The sequence below is a fragment of the Schistocerca americana genome, chromosome 1 (genome assembly GCF_021461395.2).
Source record: "Schistocerca americana isolate TAMUIC-IGC-003095 chromosome 1, iqSchAmer2.1, whole genome shotgun sequence".
NCBI classification, from domain to species: Eukaryota; Metazoa; Arthropoda; class Insecta; order Orthoptera; family Acrididae; genus Schistocerca; species Schistocerca americana.
This window is the reverse complement of record NC_060119.1, coordinates 894066138-894080277: the sequence shown is the minus strand read 5'-3', so window position 1 is coordinate 894080277 and position 14140 is coordinate 894066138. Positions and strand designations below refer to the sequence as shown.

General features: G+C 43.7%; 1 protein-coding gene across 1 annotated transcript in view; it reads left to right on the top strand.

Moving 5' to 3' along the window:
- Nucleotides 1–14140, top strand: part of LOC124614644 (notchless protein homolog 1) — a 94244-nt gene that overhangs the window by 73155 nt on the left and 6949 nt on the right. The window contains exon 10 of the mRNA XM_047142960.1: nucleotides 7304–7430. Within this exon, the coding sequence (XP_046998916.1) occupies nucleotides 7304–7430 (127 nt within the window). The remainder of the gene's footprint in view (nucleotides 1–7303; nucleotides 7431–14140) is intronic.

Here is a 14140-nt window from a genome sequence, read left to right as displayed (position 1 = left end):
GGCTAGGGCGAAGGCATGTTTGCGGAGGGAATGTAAATAAAACTTAATGGGGTCATTGTGGGGGTGTTGTGAGGGTGACATGGTGTTAGAAGGTGGAAAGTGTAACATGAGGTGAAATGAAAATGAAAATAAAAATAAAAATAAAAAAAATGAAAATAAAAATAAAAATAAAAATAAAGGAAAGGTTAACTACTGAATTAGGGTGTTCTGGTTCCAGATTGTGTTGATCGGAATTTTGAGGTTTTGGAGGGAGTGGAGCTGGAAGTGGGAGATTGAGTAGATGGGAGAGACTGGGTTTGTGTGCAATGAGAGGAGGTTGAGGTTTGCTGGAAAGGTCCTGCCCTGAAATGAGATCCATCCTTCATGAAATCCTCCCCACTCCGCCAAGAGTGTCTTTCCGCCGTCCACCTAACCTTCGTAACCTGTTAGTTCATCCCTATGAAATCCCCAAACCACCTTCCCTACCCTCTGGCTCCTATCCTTGTAACCGCCCCCGATGCAAAACCTGTCCCATGCACCCTCCCACCACCACCTACTCCAGTCCTGTAACCCGGAAGGTGTACACGATCAAAGGCAGAGCCACGTGTGAAAGCACCCACGTGATTTACCAACTGACCTGCCTACACTGTGACGCATTCTATGTGAGAATGACCAGCAACAAACTGTCCATTCGCATGAATGGACACAGGCAGACAGTGTTTGTTGGTAATGAGGATCACCCTGTGGCTAAACATGCCTTGGTGCACAGCCAGCACATCTTGGCACAGTGTTACACCGTCCGGGTTATCTGGATACTTCCCACCAACACCAACCTATCCGAACTCCGGAGATGGGAACTTGCCCTTCAGTATATCCTCTCTTCTCGTCATCCGCCAGGCCTCAATCTCCGCTAATTTCAAGTTGCCGCCACTCATACCTCACCTGTCTTTCAACAACTTCTTTGCCTCTACACTTCTGCCTCGACTGACATCTCTGCCCAAACTCTTTGTCTTTAAATATGTCTGCTTGTGTCTGTATGTGTGGATGGATATGTGTGTGTGTGCGAGTGTATACCTGTCCTTTTTTCCCCCTAAGGTAAGTCTTTCCGCTCCCGGGATTGGAATGACTCCTTACCCTCTCCCTTCAAACCCACTTCCTTTCGTCTTCCCCTCTCCTTCCCTCTTTCCTGATGAGGCAACAGTTTGTTGCGAAAGCTTGAATTTTGTGTGTATGTTTGTGTTTGTTTGTGTGTCTATCGACCTGCCAGCGCTTTTGTTCGGTAAGTCACCTCATCTTTGTTTTTATATATAATTTTTCCCACGTGGAATGTTTCCTTCCATTATATTGATATCATTAACTTTATAACATAGTTTACTGAACCCGGATGGGTCTTTCCTATCAACTTTGCTTGGCACATATGGGTCTAAAGCACAATGTACAATCCTTTGTAACTTTATCAATTTGTACTCCCCATCTTCATCTGCAGAGCTTCATGTTGAATCCTCAGATACACTCTACACTAATTATTTTCCTGTCACACTTGCTAAGCAAAAATAGTTTCCTACCTTTTGTGACATTCCTTGTAACACTTCAGTCACTGACGCTATAAAAATCTTATGATCACTGATGCCAACTGGTATGCTAACTTGTTCAGGAAGTTAAAAGGCTGTCTAAGATGTTGCTTTAATGGGTCAGTTCTCTAATAAATGTAGCTGAATTCACCCCTTCAGCCAACCTTTCAAAGAGACCAAGGATGGCCTCAGAAGCCACGTGGCCAAGTCATCTATGCTGACATAGAGCTATGATTGGCATTGCATTAAATAGCCAGTGGTAGAGCTGCCACCACTTCCTGAGTTAGATCTCCCAGCAAGCATACTGGGTACACAGTAGCCTTCTTTTCCGATCTATATGCTATTTTCCCGAGAGCTCACTTCCCCAGCTAATGTTGTAGTTCCCAGTGAACGACATGCTCACCCTTTGTGCTTCTGCAGACTTAGCAGGAAAATTGGCTATTGGCCCAACATATGAGGCATCCCATGTTAGCTCAGATGTGTTATTTATACGAGGCAGCTCCTGATACTTGTTGCTAATTTTTGAGGGGGGCAGCTCTGCTGCATGTTCCTGCAATTTTTTAATGGGATGCTGTAATTTGGACTTACTTTCTGATAGCGGCTATTGAGACGAATCCAATGATGTGCAACAGTAAGGTGTTTGACTTTTCAGCACCTATCATACTTTCGGAGTTACTCTTAGTGGCAATAGTTAGTGACTCACCCTGTATAAATATGCTGAATGAAATGCATTTGGAAGCCAAGACACAAATATGTGAAGGCTTCAATGATTACTGTAGCAGAATATTGTCAAATGATCTTTCATAAAACCCAAAGAAATTCTAGTCATATGTAAAGGCTGTTAATGGCAACAAGGTTAGTGCCTAGTCACTCATGTCCAAGTCTGGAAATGAAATTGAGAGTAGTAGAGTGAAAGTAGAAATGCTTAACTCTATTCTCAAATGTTCCTTTACAAAGTAAAAAACAGGAGTATGCCGCTGCTTAATTCTTGTACCACTGAAAAGATGAATGAAATAGATACTAGCATCAGTGGCAGTGAGAACCAGCTGAAGTCGTTAAAATTGAACAAAGCTCTAGGGCCCAATCAAATCTCTGTCATAGTCCACACCCAATTTGTGGCTGAGTTATCTGTGATAGTTCCCTTGAACAAAAAGCTGTGCCCAATAGTTGGAAGAATGCACAAGTTACACCTGTCTACAGTAAGGGTAGCAGAAGTGATCCACAAAACTACTATCCATTGTCCTTGACATCCATTTGTTGTAGAATCTTGGAGCAAATTCTGAGCTCAAACATCATGAGGTATCTCAAAAACATCAATCGTGTGAAACTCGACTCACAGTTTTCTCACATTACGTTCTGAAAACTGTGGATCAAGGCAGTCAGATAGAGGCAGTACTTCTAGATTTACAAAGAGCATTTGATCCAGTATGCACCTATCCTTATTATCAGAAGTTCAATCATATGGGGAACCAGACGAAGTATGTGACTGGAATGATGGTTTCTTGGTAGAGTGTACATGGAGTGTTACCTTGGATGGTGAGTCATCAACAGATGTAGAAGTAACCTAAGGTGTACCCCAGGTACGTGTGCTGGGTCCCTTGCTGCCCGTGTTGCAGACAGTATTAATAGTAATCTCAGATGTTTCACAGATGGTGCAGTTATCTACAACAAAGTACATCCTAAATGAAACTGTACAAAAGTTCAGTCAGTCCTTGATAATATTTCAAAATGGTGCAGTGATTGGCAGCTTGCTTTAAATGTTTAAAAAAATAAAATTGGGTACTTTCCAAACAAACAAAAAACATAGTATCTTATGAATATAATATTAGTGAGACACAATCGCACTCTGTAAACTCAAACAAATACTTGGATGTAACATTTAGTAGACATGAAGTGCAACAATCACATAGGCTCAGTCACGGGTAAAGCAGGTAGCAGACTTTGGTTTATTGATAGAATACGAGGGAAATGCAATCAGTTTACAAAGGAGACTGCTTACAAATCCCTCATGTGACCCACCCTAGAATATTGGTCAAGTGTGTGGGAACTGCACAAAACTGGGCTAGCAGGGCATATTGAACATAATAAAGAGAAGGGCAGCACGAACAGTCACAGATTTGTTTGACTGCAGGAGATTGTCATTGAGATGTTGAAGAAACTGAACTGGTAGACTGTAGTAGATAAACTAAAACTATCCTGGGAAAGTCTATTAACAAAGTTTCAAGAATTGTCTTTAAATGAGGGTTGTAGGAATATACTGCAACCCTCTACATATTGCTCCTATAGGGATTGTGAGGATAAGATTAGATTAATTACAGCACACACAGAGGCATTTAAATCATCATTTTTCCCATGCTCCATAAATGAATGGAAAAGGAAAAAAAACCTAATAACTGGTACATTGGGAAGTACACTATGCCATTCTCTTGACAGTGGTTTGCAGAGTATAGATGTAGATGAAGATGAATTGAAGTCCAACACAAAGATAGAATAAATACCAAGCCCAAAGAAAATGTGGAATGACAGCTTTCAGTAAAGAAAAGGCTTTAAACTTTTTGGTTAAATGAAGGAGGAGGAAGCCGACCATGGTGGGCAAGTGGTTCTTGGCACTTCAGTCCGGAACTGCGCGACTGCTACGGTCGCAGGTTTGAATCCTGCCTCAGGCATGGATGTGTGTGATGTCCTTAGGTTAGTTAGGTTTAAGTAGTTCTAAGTTCTAGGGGAATGATGACCTCAGATGTTAAGTCCCATAGTGCTCAGAGCCATTTGAACCATTTTAAGGAGGGAGAAAACACCTAAATTTAAGAAGTGTTCAGAGTCAGTTTTGATTCGTCAAAAATGAATAAGGTTTGTATTAGGGGGGGAAGGGGGGGGGGGAATGTTTTTCATGAAGTACAAAACATATGCTAAAATGAAACTCTCAGAAGCGTGAAAGATGAATCGTTCAAAACATTTAGAGCTGTTTGTAAGAGTCAGTGCTCCATTACTGAGGTCAGATCTAAGAAATTGGGTGCTCTGAATGGTAAGTGAGATGAACATAATCAAGAAATTATGTGGAAAAGAAAACCACAAAATTACAAAGTTTACCTCAACCAAAAGTTTAGAGGAAATGTCATTAATAGCTAATAATAATATAGTAATTTATAGCTGACCTGAGGACGAAGCTTGTTGTTATCCCCTAAAATGGTGCATATAAAGCCAGTCAGTCAGTTTCGTGCAGGAAATGTGTACAAACAGCACTTTATGATTTTGACCAAAAAAGAGACAAGTCACTTGTGCAGTTGATGAATGCTGTGACACATTCGTATATGACAATGCTAGTGATAAGTATCAGAGGATTACTGTTTCTGTATCTTTATGTCTGTATTCAGAAACATTAAAGCAAATTAGGGCCAGGACTGTTTACTTGCAACAGCCATGTAATCTACGACTACATAGCAAAATCTGGAAAATTGGGAGAGAATAATTTTTAATGATGCATGCAAGGGTGCCCATATCTGGGGCCAGGTGCCCCCCTCTAGCTCTTAGCGAAAGTAAAAAAAAAAAAAAAAAAATATAGTGCAGTCAAGTACTTTTCTTTTAAGAAAAAGAAAAAGATTCAAAATTTGGTTTTATGCAGGTTTTTAACAGGCTCAGAATTGGAAAATTTTCATGATTAAGTTTTTTCTTTCAAAATATTTACGCCATACTTCTTGGAGTTGTTGACGAGGTTCTTGAAGGCACCAACAGGGATGTGGAGCCATGCTGACTCCAGTGCCATGGAAAGCTGTGCTGGGTCTATTGGTTGAAGATCCAGGGAGTAAACGGTGTGACCAAGGTGGTCTCGCAGATTCTCAATTGTGTTTAAATCTGGGGAGTTTGATGGTCAGCGGAGTGCAGTAAACTCATCCTGGTGCTCTTCAAACACATATACTGTGAGCTGTGGCATGTTGCATTGGGTTTAAATATGGGAAGTTTAGTGGCCAGGGGAGTGTGGTAAACTCATTCTGGTGCTCTTTTTAACCACGTACACTGTGAGCTGTGTGGCATGATGCATTGCCCTGGTAGTAGAGACCACTGTGCTGAGGAAAAACAAACTGATGTAGGGATGGGCATGGTCCTCAAGGATAGATGCATACTTGTGTTGATGCATTGTGTCTTCCCAAGTGACCTAGGATATGCCACAAAAACATCCTGCAGTCCATAATGCTCTCTTTTGGTTGCAGGGTTTTTGCTTTCAGACGTTTCATGCCATACGCACCAACAACCATCTGTCTCATGGAGCATAAAACGTGATACATCTGAAAAGGCCACCTGTCACCACTCAGCCCATTTCCAGTTGCAGTATTGGCAAAGAAACTCCAGATATTGTTGCGGATGAACAGCAATAATTTGGATGCATGAACCACGTGCCTACTGCAGAGGTCCATGCGCAGCAAAGTTTGCTTAACGGTCATTGAGGAGGCACTATTGGTAGCCCCTTGGTTCATCTGGGCAGTCAGTTGCTCAACAGTTGTCTGTCTCTTCAGATATATACATCTCTGTAGTCATCATTCACCCCTGTCATCTATGGCCCGTGCGCCTCACATCCGCCTCAGTCCCGTTTTGGATAACACCATGTTGCCATGCACAGTACACTTTAACTACTGCGGTATGTGAGCAGTTTACAGACATTAGCTGTTTTGAAAATGCTTCCACTCTTGACCTGAAAGCCAGTGATAATGCCCTTTTTGACATCAGATAAATCACTCTGTTTCTGCATCTCTCCAACACGCTTTATATACCCTCCACCATCTGTGAGTGGTTATTGCAGATGTATTAATGTGACTAGACAGTGTGTTTATAACCATAAATGCACAAACATGCCAGAAATTCATTATACCTGCATATTCCCAAGCCCTGGGCTAGCATGTGATTGCACTTCAGGATTTCAAATCATCATTTCTTGTTCTGTCTCTGTCCAATACAATGTTTTAAAGCAATCTGTGTTCTGAAATAATGTGTCAGGGACAAAATATGGAGAAAGCATCATTGGGGGGAAAAAAACTGGCAATATCGAATTAAGAAAATTTAAAACTTGAATTAAATTTATCACGAATTATTTTTGTGTTGAAATGATGGATTTTCTCTGTGTTTTGGTTTTCACAATTACAATGTGACTTGAATGTGAGTTACTCTTTTGGTGTTTTTGTCCTCTGTTCCACTTTGGTACTGTGTGTGTTTTATACCTTTATTTTCACTCTGATCTAGCAGCTCATAATTTCTTATTGTGACATTTGTTCTTGATCAAGGCAGCTTGCAATGAAATAGAAGAATTAGATGCTGTGACTGCTTGCAGTTTCATTTTATTACATTCTTCACAGGTTGTCATCAGAGACACACTCTTGTCATTTGAAACTCTACATAGATACTTTCTGATGTTTAACTTGCTCTCTGGTGACCTTCATCCCGGAGAATTTGCTTTCATGTACAAAAAGAGATAAGCTATTGTGAGAGGAACTGAAGCATACAAACATCAAAATTGGCTTATATAAACTGTAAAAGTTAGCTCAGGGTAAACCTTAGGCTTGTAAATGTGGTGAAGAATGGTGCCAAGGTTGTAGTTCCTTCTCCTGTAGTATAATTAAAAAATAAGCATTAAAGGGTGCAACACGTGCAGGACATATTTACATTAAAAATTCCAGCCAACTCTTTTTCTCAATATTGTGTTTTGATTTTAATTTGCATGTTTCCCTGATCTTGTAATTTTTACTTGCACTGCTTTTACTTTACAGTCTGGAACTTAAAGTTGGGCAAACTCCAGATTGATTTACCAGGGCACGCGGATGAGGTGTTTGCTGTTGATTGGTCTCCAGATGGTTTAAGAGTAGTCAGTGGAGGCAAGGATAAAATTCTGAAACTGTAAGTGTGCATTTAAATGATTGTGTGGACTGTTTTTATTCTTTAAAATTTTAGCATTTTAGTCCCAGTTGTCAGTAGGTCAGACCATTTTTCCGTCTATAAATCTTTGATTCCAGAACTTAAAAGTATGTGGGGAGAAAAAAATAACCAATTATTGTTAGTGTCAAGAATTGAAACCATGGCTGGAACAGAATTACAATTAACATTTGGTAAAACTTCCTTGTCCAGATGTCGATACCAACCTTTTGTCCACAGCTGAGAATAATGTGTACAGTAGGAATGTGGCTGCGAGTGGGAAGATGTGGCCTAGACAGAATAGTATGCACTGTTCTAAAACATTTTCATTAATACAGTTATGTTGACATTATAAATGACATAAATTGTCTAGCCTCTCTTCAGTGCACTGATACTTTTGAATTATCTGTCGAGTTCTGCATTTGTATGCACATAGTAACAATACTGCCACTGGGCATGCCATTACAGAAATGTGCTTTTTGTCCCAATAAATGTATGTTATTATTCAGTTAAAATATGGTCAATTCATTTTTCACCTGTTCATTCCTTTTAAGGTGGATGTGATGTCTGCATGCATATTTTTCTAGAATTTCTCCCTTTGGCAATCGTGCTTTAAAGAAAAAACAAAGGAAATAGTGAGACCATAAAAGGTGAACAATGGAGTGCAAAAAGGCTGAAAGCGAAGTCTATATGGAAAAGCTATATTTTTTGCACAGCCAATATTGCATACTGAAGTCAGCCACAGGGTGGAAGGGAGTGCAGGAAGAGACTTTCTCACTGCTCTCCATGTCACCTTCTGTAGGCATTCTTCTCAGCTTCCTACTGTAGGGGAGGCTAAATTTGTCTACTGCCACACACATCTAAAAGAGAAGACACTAATCCTAGCTTTCGGAACTATTAGTTCCTTCCTCAGGGAGGAAAAGAATAGGTTGAGAGTATGTTAGAAAGGAGTGGCAGGTCACTCTGAACCTAGGGTCAGAGAGCCCGTCCTGTTAAGAGGTTATGGTAGAACCACTAGTAAAATATTAATGTTGTTTGACTGCATTTTGTAAAATACTAAATGATAAGAGCTTAAGTAACAAATTTTTTCATAGTTATAGTATCATAAACAAACTTGCATACAAGATTGTAAAGCCACTTCACAAAAAGGAGAGAAAACAGTAGTAGGGAATTATTGCCAGCATTATAAAAAAAGTGAAATCGTCATACTTTATAAACATCAGTATTAAATTGCTATTCACTGTGAAAATGCCATGTTTGAATTGCAGACAGGAGCTTTCAGCCAAAACCTCCTTCAGAAAAGGAAACACACACACACACACACACACACACACACACACACACACAAAAGCAACACAACTCAAGCCGCTGCAGCCAGGATGCAACTGTCATGTTAAACAAAAGTAACAATCTGGATAGGGTCAGGGAGGGTTAGGGATAGCAGGATGTGTGTGTGTGTGTGTGTGTGGGGGGGGGGGGGGGGGGGGGGGAGGGGAGGCTGCCAGGCTTAGTGTCAGGGGGATGGGAAGAGGAAAAAGTGAGGAATAGAGAAAGGGAAAAAGACAGGTGGAAGCATTGGCAAAGAGCAGTGCACAATGAGGATGAGGGGACAAGAATTGGGAGGTGGTGTTAGGACAGAGGGTGCAGAAACTGTTGCATGGGGTGTGTGGTGACAGTAGATTACTGTAGGTTGAGGCCCATTTCCGGGTTGTGAAGCAGCCGTTAAAATCAAGCATGTTTTGTTCAGTTGCTGTTGTGTTACAGGATGGACCACTTAGCTTTAGGCCAGTTTTGTGGTGGCCATTTACCCTGGTGAGTACACGTATAAAAAGCTGTGCAATGATTACAACTGGGTTTGATGTGGCTGTTTTCCAACATGAACATTATTTGATACTTTATAATCACTTAGTACTGAAAAGAATACTTGCAAACAGTTTGTATTTCAAACAAGAAGTGTTAACTCAATAATGTATCTCAACAGAAAATTCATTATAGTCACTAAATTGCCACTATTGGGAACATTCAGATACTTGAATGAGATTTTCACTCTGCAGCGGAGTGTGCACTGATATGAAATTTCCTGCAGATTAAAACTGTGTGCCGGACCGAGACTCGAACTTGGGACCTTTGCCTTTCGCGAGCAAGTTCGCAGGAGAGCTCCTGTAAAGTTTGGAAAGTAGGAGACGAGGTACTGGCAGAAGTAAAGCTGCGAGGACAGGGCGAGAGTCGTGCTTGGGTAGCTCAGTTGGTAGAGTACTTGCCCGCGAAAGGCGAAGGTCCCGAGTTCGAGTCTTGGTCCGGCACACAGTTTTAATCTGCCAGGAAGTTTCATTCAGTTACTTTTTTAAGGATTTTCATTGTGCAGACACAGCAGCTTCATGGTTTTTACCTTACCTTCATTAAACAAACAGTGGGTATCGGATCATGTCCACCCCAAACAGTATGCACTCAGAATGTGAAGAACAAGCAGACTTGGGTACTGTGTTGTTACTGATACACACCACTGGCCATCAAAATTGCAACACCATGAAAGTGGCATGCAACAAATATCAAACTGGCATGAAGTGTACTACATACTTGGTTATGCAAGGGACTAGCATTTCAGCACAATCACACAAAGTAGGTGGGAGTGACACTGTTGTGGATTGGCAAGACAGCCAACCCACTATGAGAGGAAGCCGAAAGGCACGCGTTTTAGCTCTCGCAGGCTGGCGTGAGGTCTGGAACAGGTCAAGGAAATGAGACTAACAAAAAACGTACGTAGCTGCTGGAATACTTAACTTTAATCCATAATTGGTGAACATCGCTCTTGACGGTACATGTTTTACAGCATCAATAGTAACTGGTAATGGCGCCTTGCTAGGTCATAGCAAATGACGTAGCTGAAGGCTATGCTAACTATCGTCTCAGCAAATGAGAGCGTAATTTGTCAGTGAACTATCGCTAGCAAAGTCGGCTGTACAACTGGGCAAGTGCTAGGAAGTCTCTCTAGACCTGCCGTGTGGCAGCGCTCGGTCTGCAATCACTGATAGTGGTGACACGCGGGTCCGACGTATACTAACGGACCGCGGTCGATTTAAAGGCTACCACCTAGCAAGTGTGGTGTCTGGCGGTGACACCACATTCCTCCCCCTCAAATCGGCGGACGGTTGTGGCATAAGGCTTCTGCCCGCCAGGGGAAGGACCCCATGTTGATGTATGCGACGAGGTGGGGAGCCTAACAACAGGCGAGGCTGTGCCACCTGCACCCTGCCATTCGGACCGAGGGGAGCTAGGAAACGCCTGAAAACCTGCTCCAGGGTGCACGTCAACATGCGTTGTATGCACCCGCAGAGAGACAGGAGGGGCCAAAGGGTCGACCTCCATCGGGCCGGGGCACCCGACGGGCGAAGACGCCATATGGTCCGGAGCGGGCAAGCGGTCCATGTCGGAGGACAACTGGTCACGGGAAGTGATCGGCGGCGCGTGACCCAGGGAGGCGCCCGATGGTTGCAGCGACGCGTCCACTGCGGGCGTCGCCGGCGGGAGAACAGGCGGCGGCGCGTCGCCATGGGGAAAAATGGAAGGCAGCGTCGGTAACACCTGGGGCTGAGGCGAGCCAGTAGATGGGTCCACAGGGCGCTGACCGGACGGCACCGTCGCTGAAAGCAGACGGGGAGCGGCAGATCCCGTGCGATGACAGAGGTGCAGCTGATTGAGATGCCGACGCACCTCACCAGAGGCCCCCAAAACCAGATACATAGCGCGGCCGAGGCAGCGAAGAATGCGCCCTGCGAGCCAACGCCGTGAACCTCGATAGTTGCGATAGTAGACAACGTCACCTGGAGCAAAAGCAGGTGTCTGCCACTGCACAGGACCCTGATGCGGTGGATGTAGCAAAGACATCAAGGTTCGATGAGGGCGACCATGGAGCAACTCAGTCGGCGAGCGACCATCTCGGGGCTGAGAGCGATACCAGGACAAAAAACGCTATAACGCGTCCTCCTGAGAATGCGACTCTTTTAACTTCAACATCTGTGACTTGAAAGTCCGGACCAATCGTTCAGCGGCACCGTTTGACTGAGCCGAAAACGGCGCGGATGTCAGATGTTGAATACCATTGGCCTTGCAGAAAGACTGAAATCTGCGGACATGAATTGCGGGCCATTGTCGGAAACAATAGTCTGCGGAAGACCTTCAATGCAAAAGACAGCACATAACGCTTGGATCGTGGCAGATGACGTCGTGGAAGACATCTGAACAACAAAAGGAAAATTACTGAATGAATCTACCACAACCAACCATCGAGCATTCCAGAATGGATCAGCAAAATCGATGTGTAAGCGTTGCCAAGGGGAAGTGGATTTTGGCCATGCAAAGAATTTCCGCGGTGGTGCGGATTGTTGTTCGGCACACGCCATGCAAGAAGAGCACATATGCGTAATCGCAGCATCGATTCCGAACCAAGTACAGTGCTGACGAGCAAGTTGTTTCGTTCTCACTATACCCCAGTGTCCTTGGTGGAGAAGCCGTAAGACAGAGGACTGTAACAAACGTGGGACCACGACCCTGGACTGATCATTATCAGAACGCAACAGCAAAACACCACGTCGTACAAAAAGTCTCTCCTTGTGAGCAAAAAATCGGCGAACCAACGGATCCTCGATCCGTGACTTTGACAAGGGCCATTGCGTGGCAACAAAACGCAGAACGGTAGCAAGGACAGGGTCGGCAGCTGTGGCTGTAGCTACACGACGAAAATCAATCAGAAACAATTCGACCACGTCATCGGTTTCCGCATCAATGAACATGCAAGCAAGTTCGGAAGAATCGAATTCTCTATCCTCAGCAACAGGCAAACGGGACAACGCATCGGCGTTTCCGTGCTGAGCAGTGGGCCGATACAAGACATCGTAGCGGTACTGCGAGAGGAAAATAGACCAGCGAATGAATTTCTGCGCTGTACGTGGAGGTACAGGCTTGGTCGGATGAAAAAGCGATGTCAAAGGTTTGTGGTCTGTGATGATGGTAAAGTGACGACCATACAAGAAATCATGAAACTTTGTAACACCAAAGACGAGAGCCAATGCTTCTTTCTCGATCTGTGAATAATTTCTTTGCGCAGACGAGAGCAATTTGGACGCAAAGGCAATGGGGCGATCATGCGATCCATCTTTGTGCCCAAGCACAGCACCGATCCCTAAATCCGATGCATCCACCATCAACAAAAGGGGTTTCTGGGGATCGAATGGCGTAAGGCAAGTATTGGAAAGCAATGCTGATTTCAACTGGCGAAAGGCGCGTTCGCATTCTGTCGTCCTGACAAACGGAACACCTTTACGGCGTAAGCGATGAAGTGGAGCTGAAATGGAAGAGGCGTGGTGCACATAGCGATGATAATAATTAATTTTTCCCAGCACACTCTGTAGCTGCTTCAAATTCTGCGGCGAAGGCAAGTCTTGTCTGGCACGGAGGTGCTCTGGACTGGGATGTATGCCTTGGGCATTGAGTACATGTCCCAGATAGGGTAAGTCACGAACAAAAAACACATTTGTCCTTCCGCAAGCGAAGACCATTTTGTCGCAAGACCTGAAATAATGTTCTGAGACTGGCTAAATGTTCTCTTCCGTCTTTCCGGAGATCACAATATCGTCCAGATAGTTTGCTGCAGTAGGGACCGACGCACACAAACAGTTTGCAGATATTGCTGAAACAATGCAGGGGCGGATGCACACCCGAATGGCAGTCGTTTGAAGCGATACAAACCAAGATGCGTGTTAACCACCAAAATGCGCTGGGATTCTTCGTCCACCGGTATTTGCAAGTACGCATCTGCTAGGTCCAACTTCGAAAAATATTTACCCGAGTACAGTTTGTCAAAAAGATCTTCTGGGCGGGGTAAAGGAAAACTTGCAGTCACTAGTTGTGGATTCACTGTTGCCTTGAAGTCCACACAAAGTCTCAATTTTCCGGAAGGTTTTTGCAAAATTACTAAGGGTGATGCCCAGAGAGAAGCCTGCACACGTTCAATTACACCTTGTGATTCCAAATCGTGTAATGTTTTTGCGACCTCATCACGCAATGCGTGGGGAACATTGCGCGCTCTGAAAAATTTCGGTTGCGCGTTTACTTTCAGTTCCAAATGTGCTTTATAGTTCTTAGCGCAACCGAGGCCCGGTGCAAAAATGTCTGCAAATTCCTCACAGAGACAAGAAACACTGTCTGAAGGCACAGTCTGGTTCACTGATAGGACCTGATTCATTATAGACAAGTTAGAACAACTGAAACAAATCGAAACCAAACAAGTTCACTGCAGAAAAAGAACTAAGGACGTACAATGACACAAGTTTTGTTTGTCCCTTGTATGTTGCAAAAAGGCTGCACTGTCCTAACATAGGGATCGCTTGTCCTGAATAACTACTTAACTTAACATTTGCGGCACGCAACGGAGGTGTGCCCAGCTGTTTGTATGTGTCGTGATTGATCAGTGAAACTGCAGCTCTGGTATCGAGTTGGAATGGTATCACTTTGCCGTTAATGTTCAACTCTACAAAAAGTTTATTGTCCTGCTGACGACAAGAGCGACTGTCTCGTGCAACGTGAGCTGACACTGGTACATAATCACTTGCGACTTGACGTGATTTCCGGTGACGTCGACGCACACTATTTGTGGGACGAACACAGTCACTGTTAGAGAGAGTGGCACTGGGCGGAGT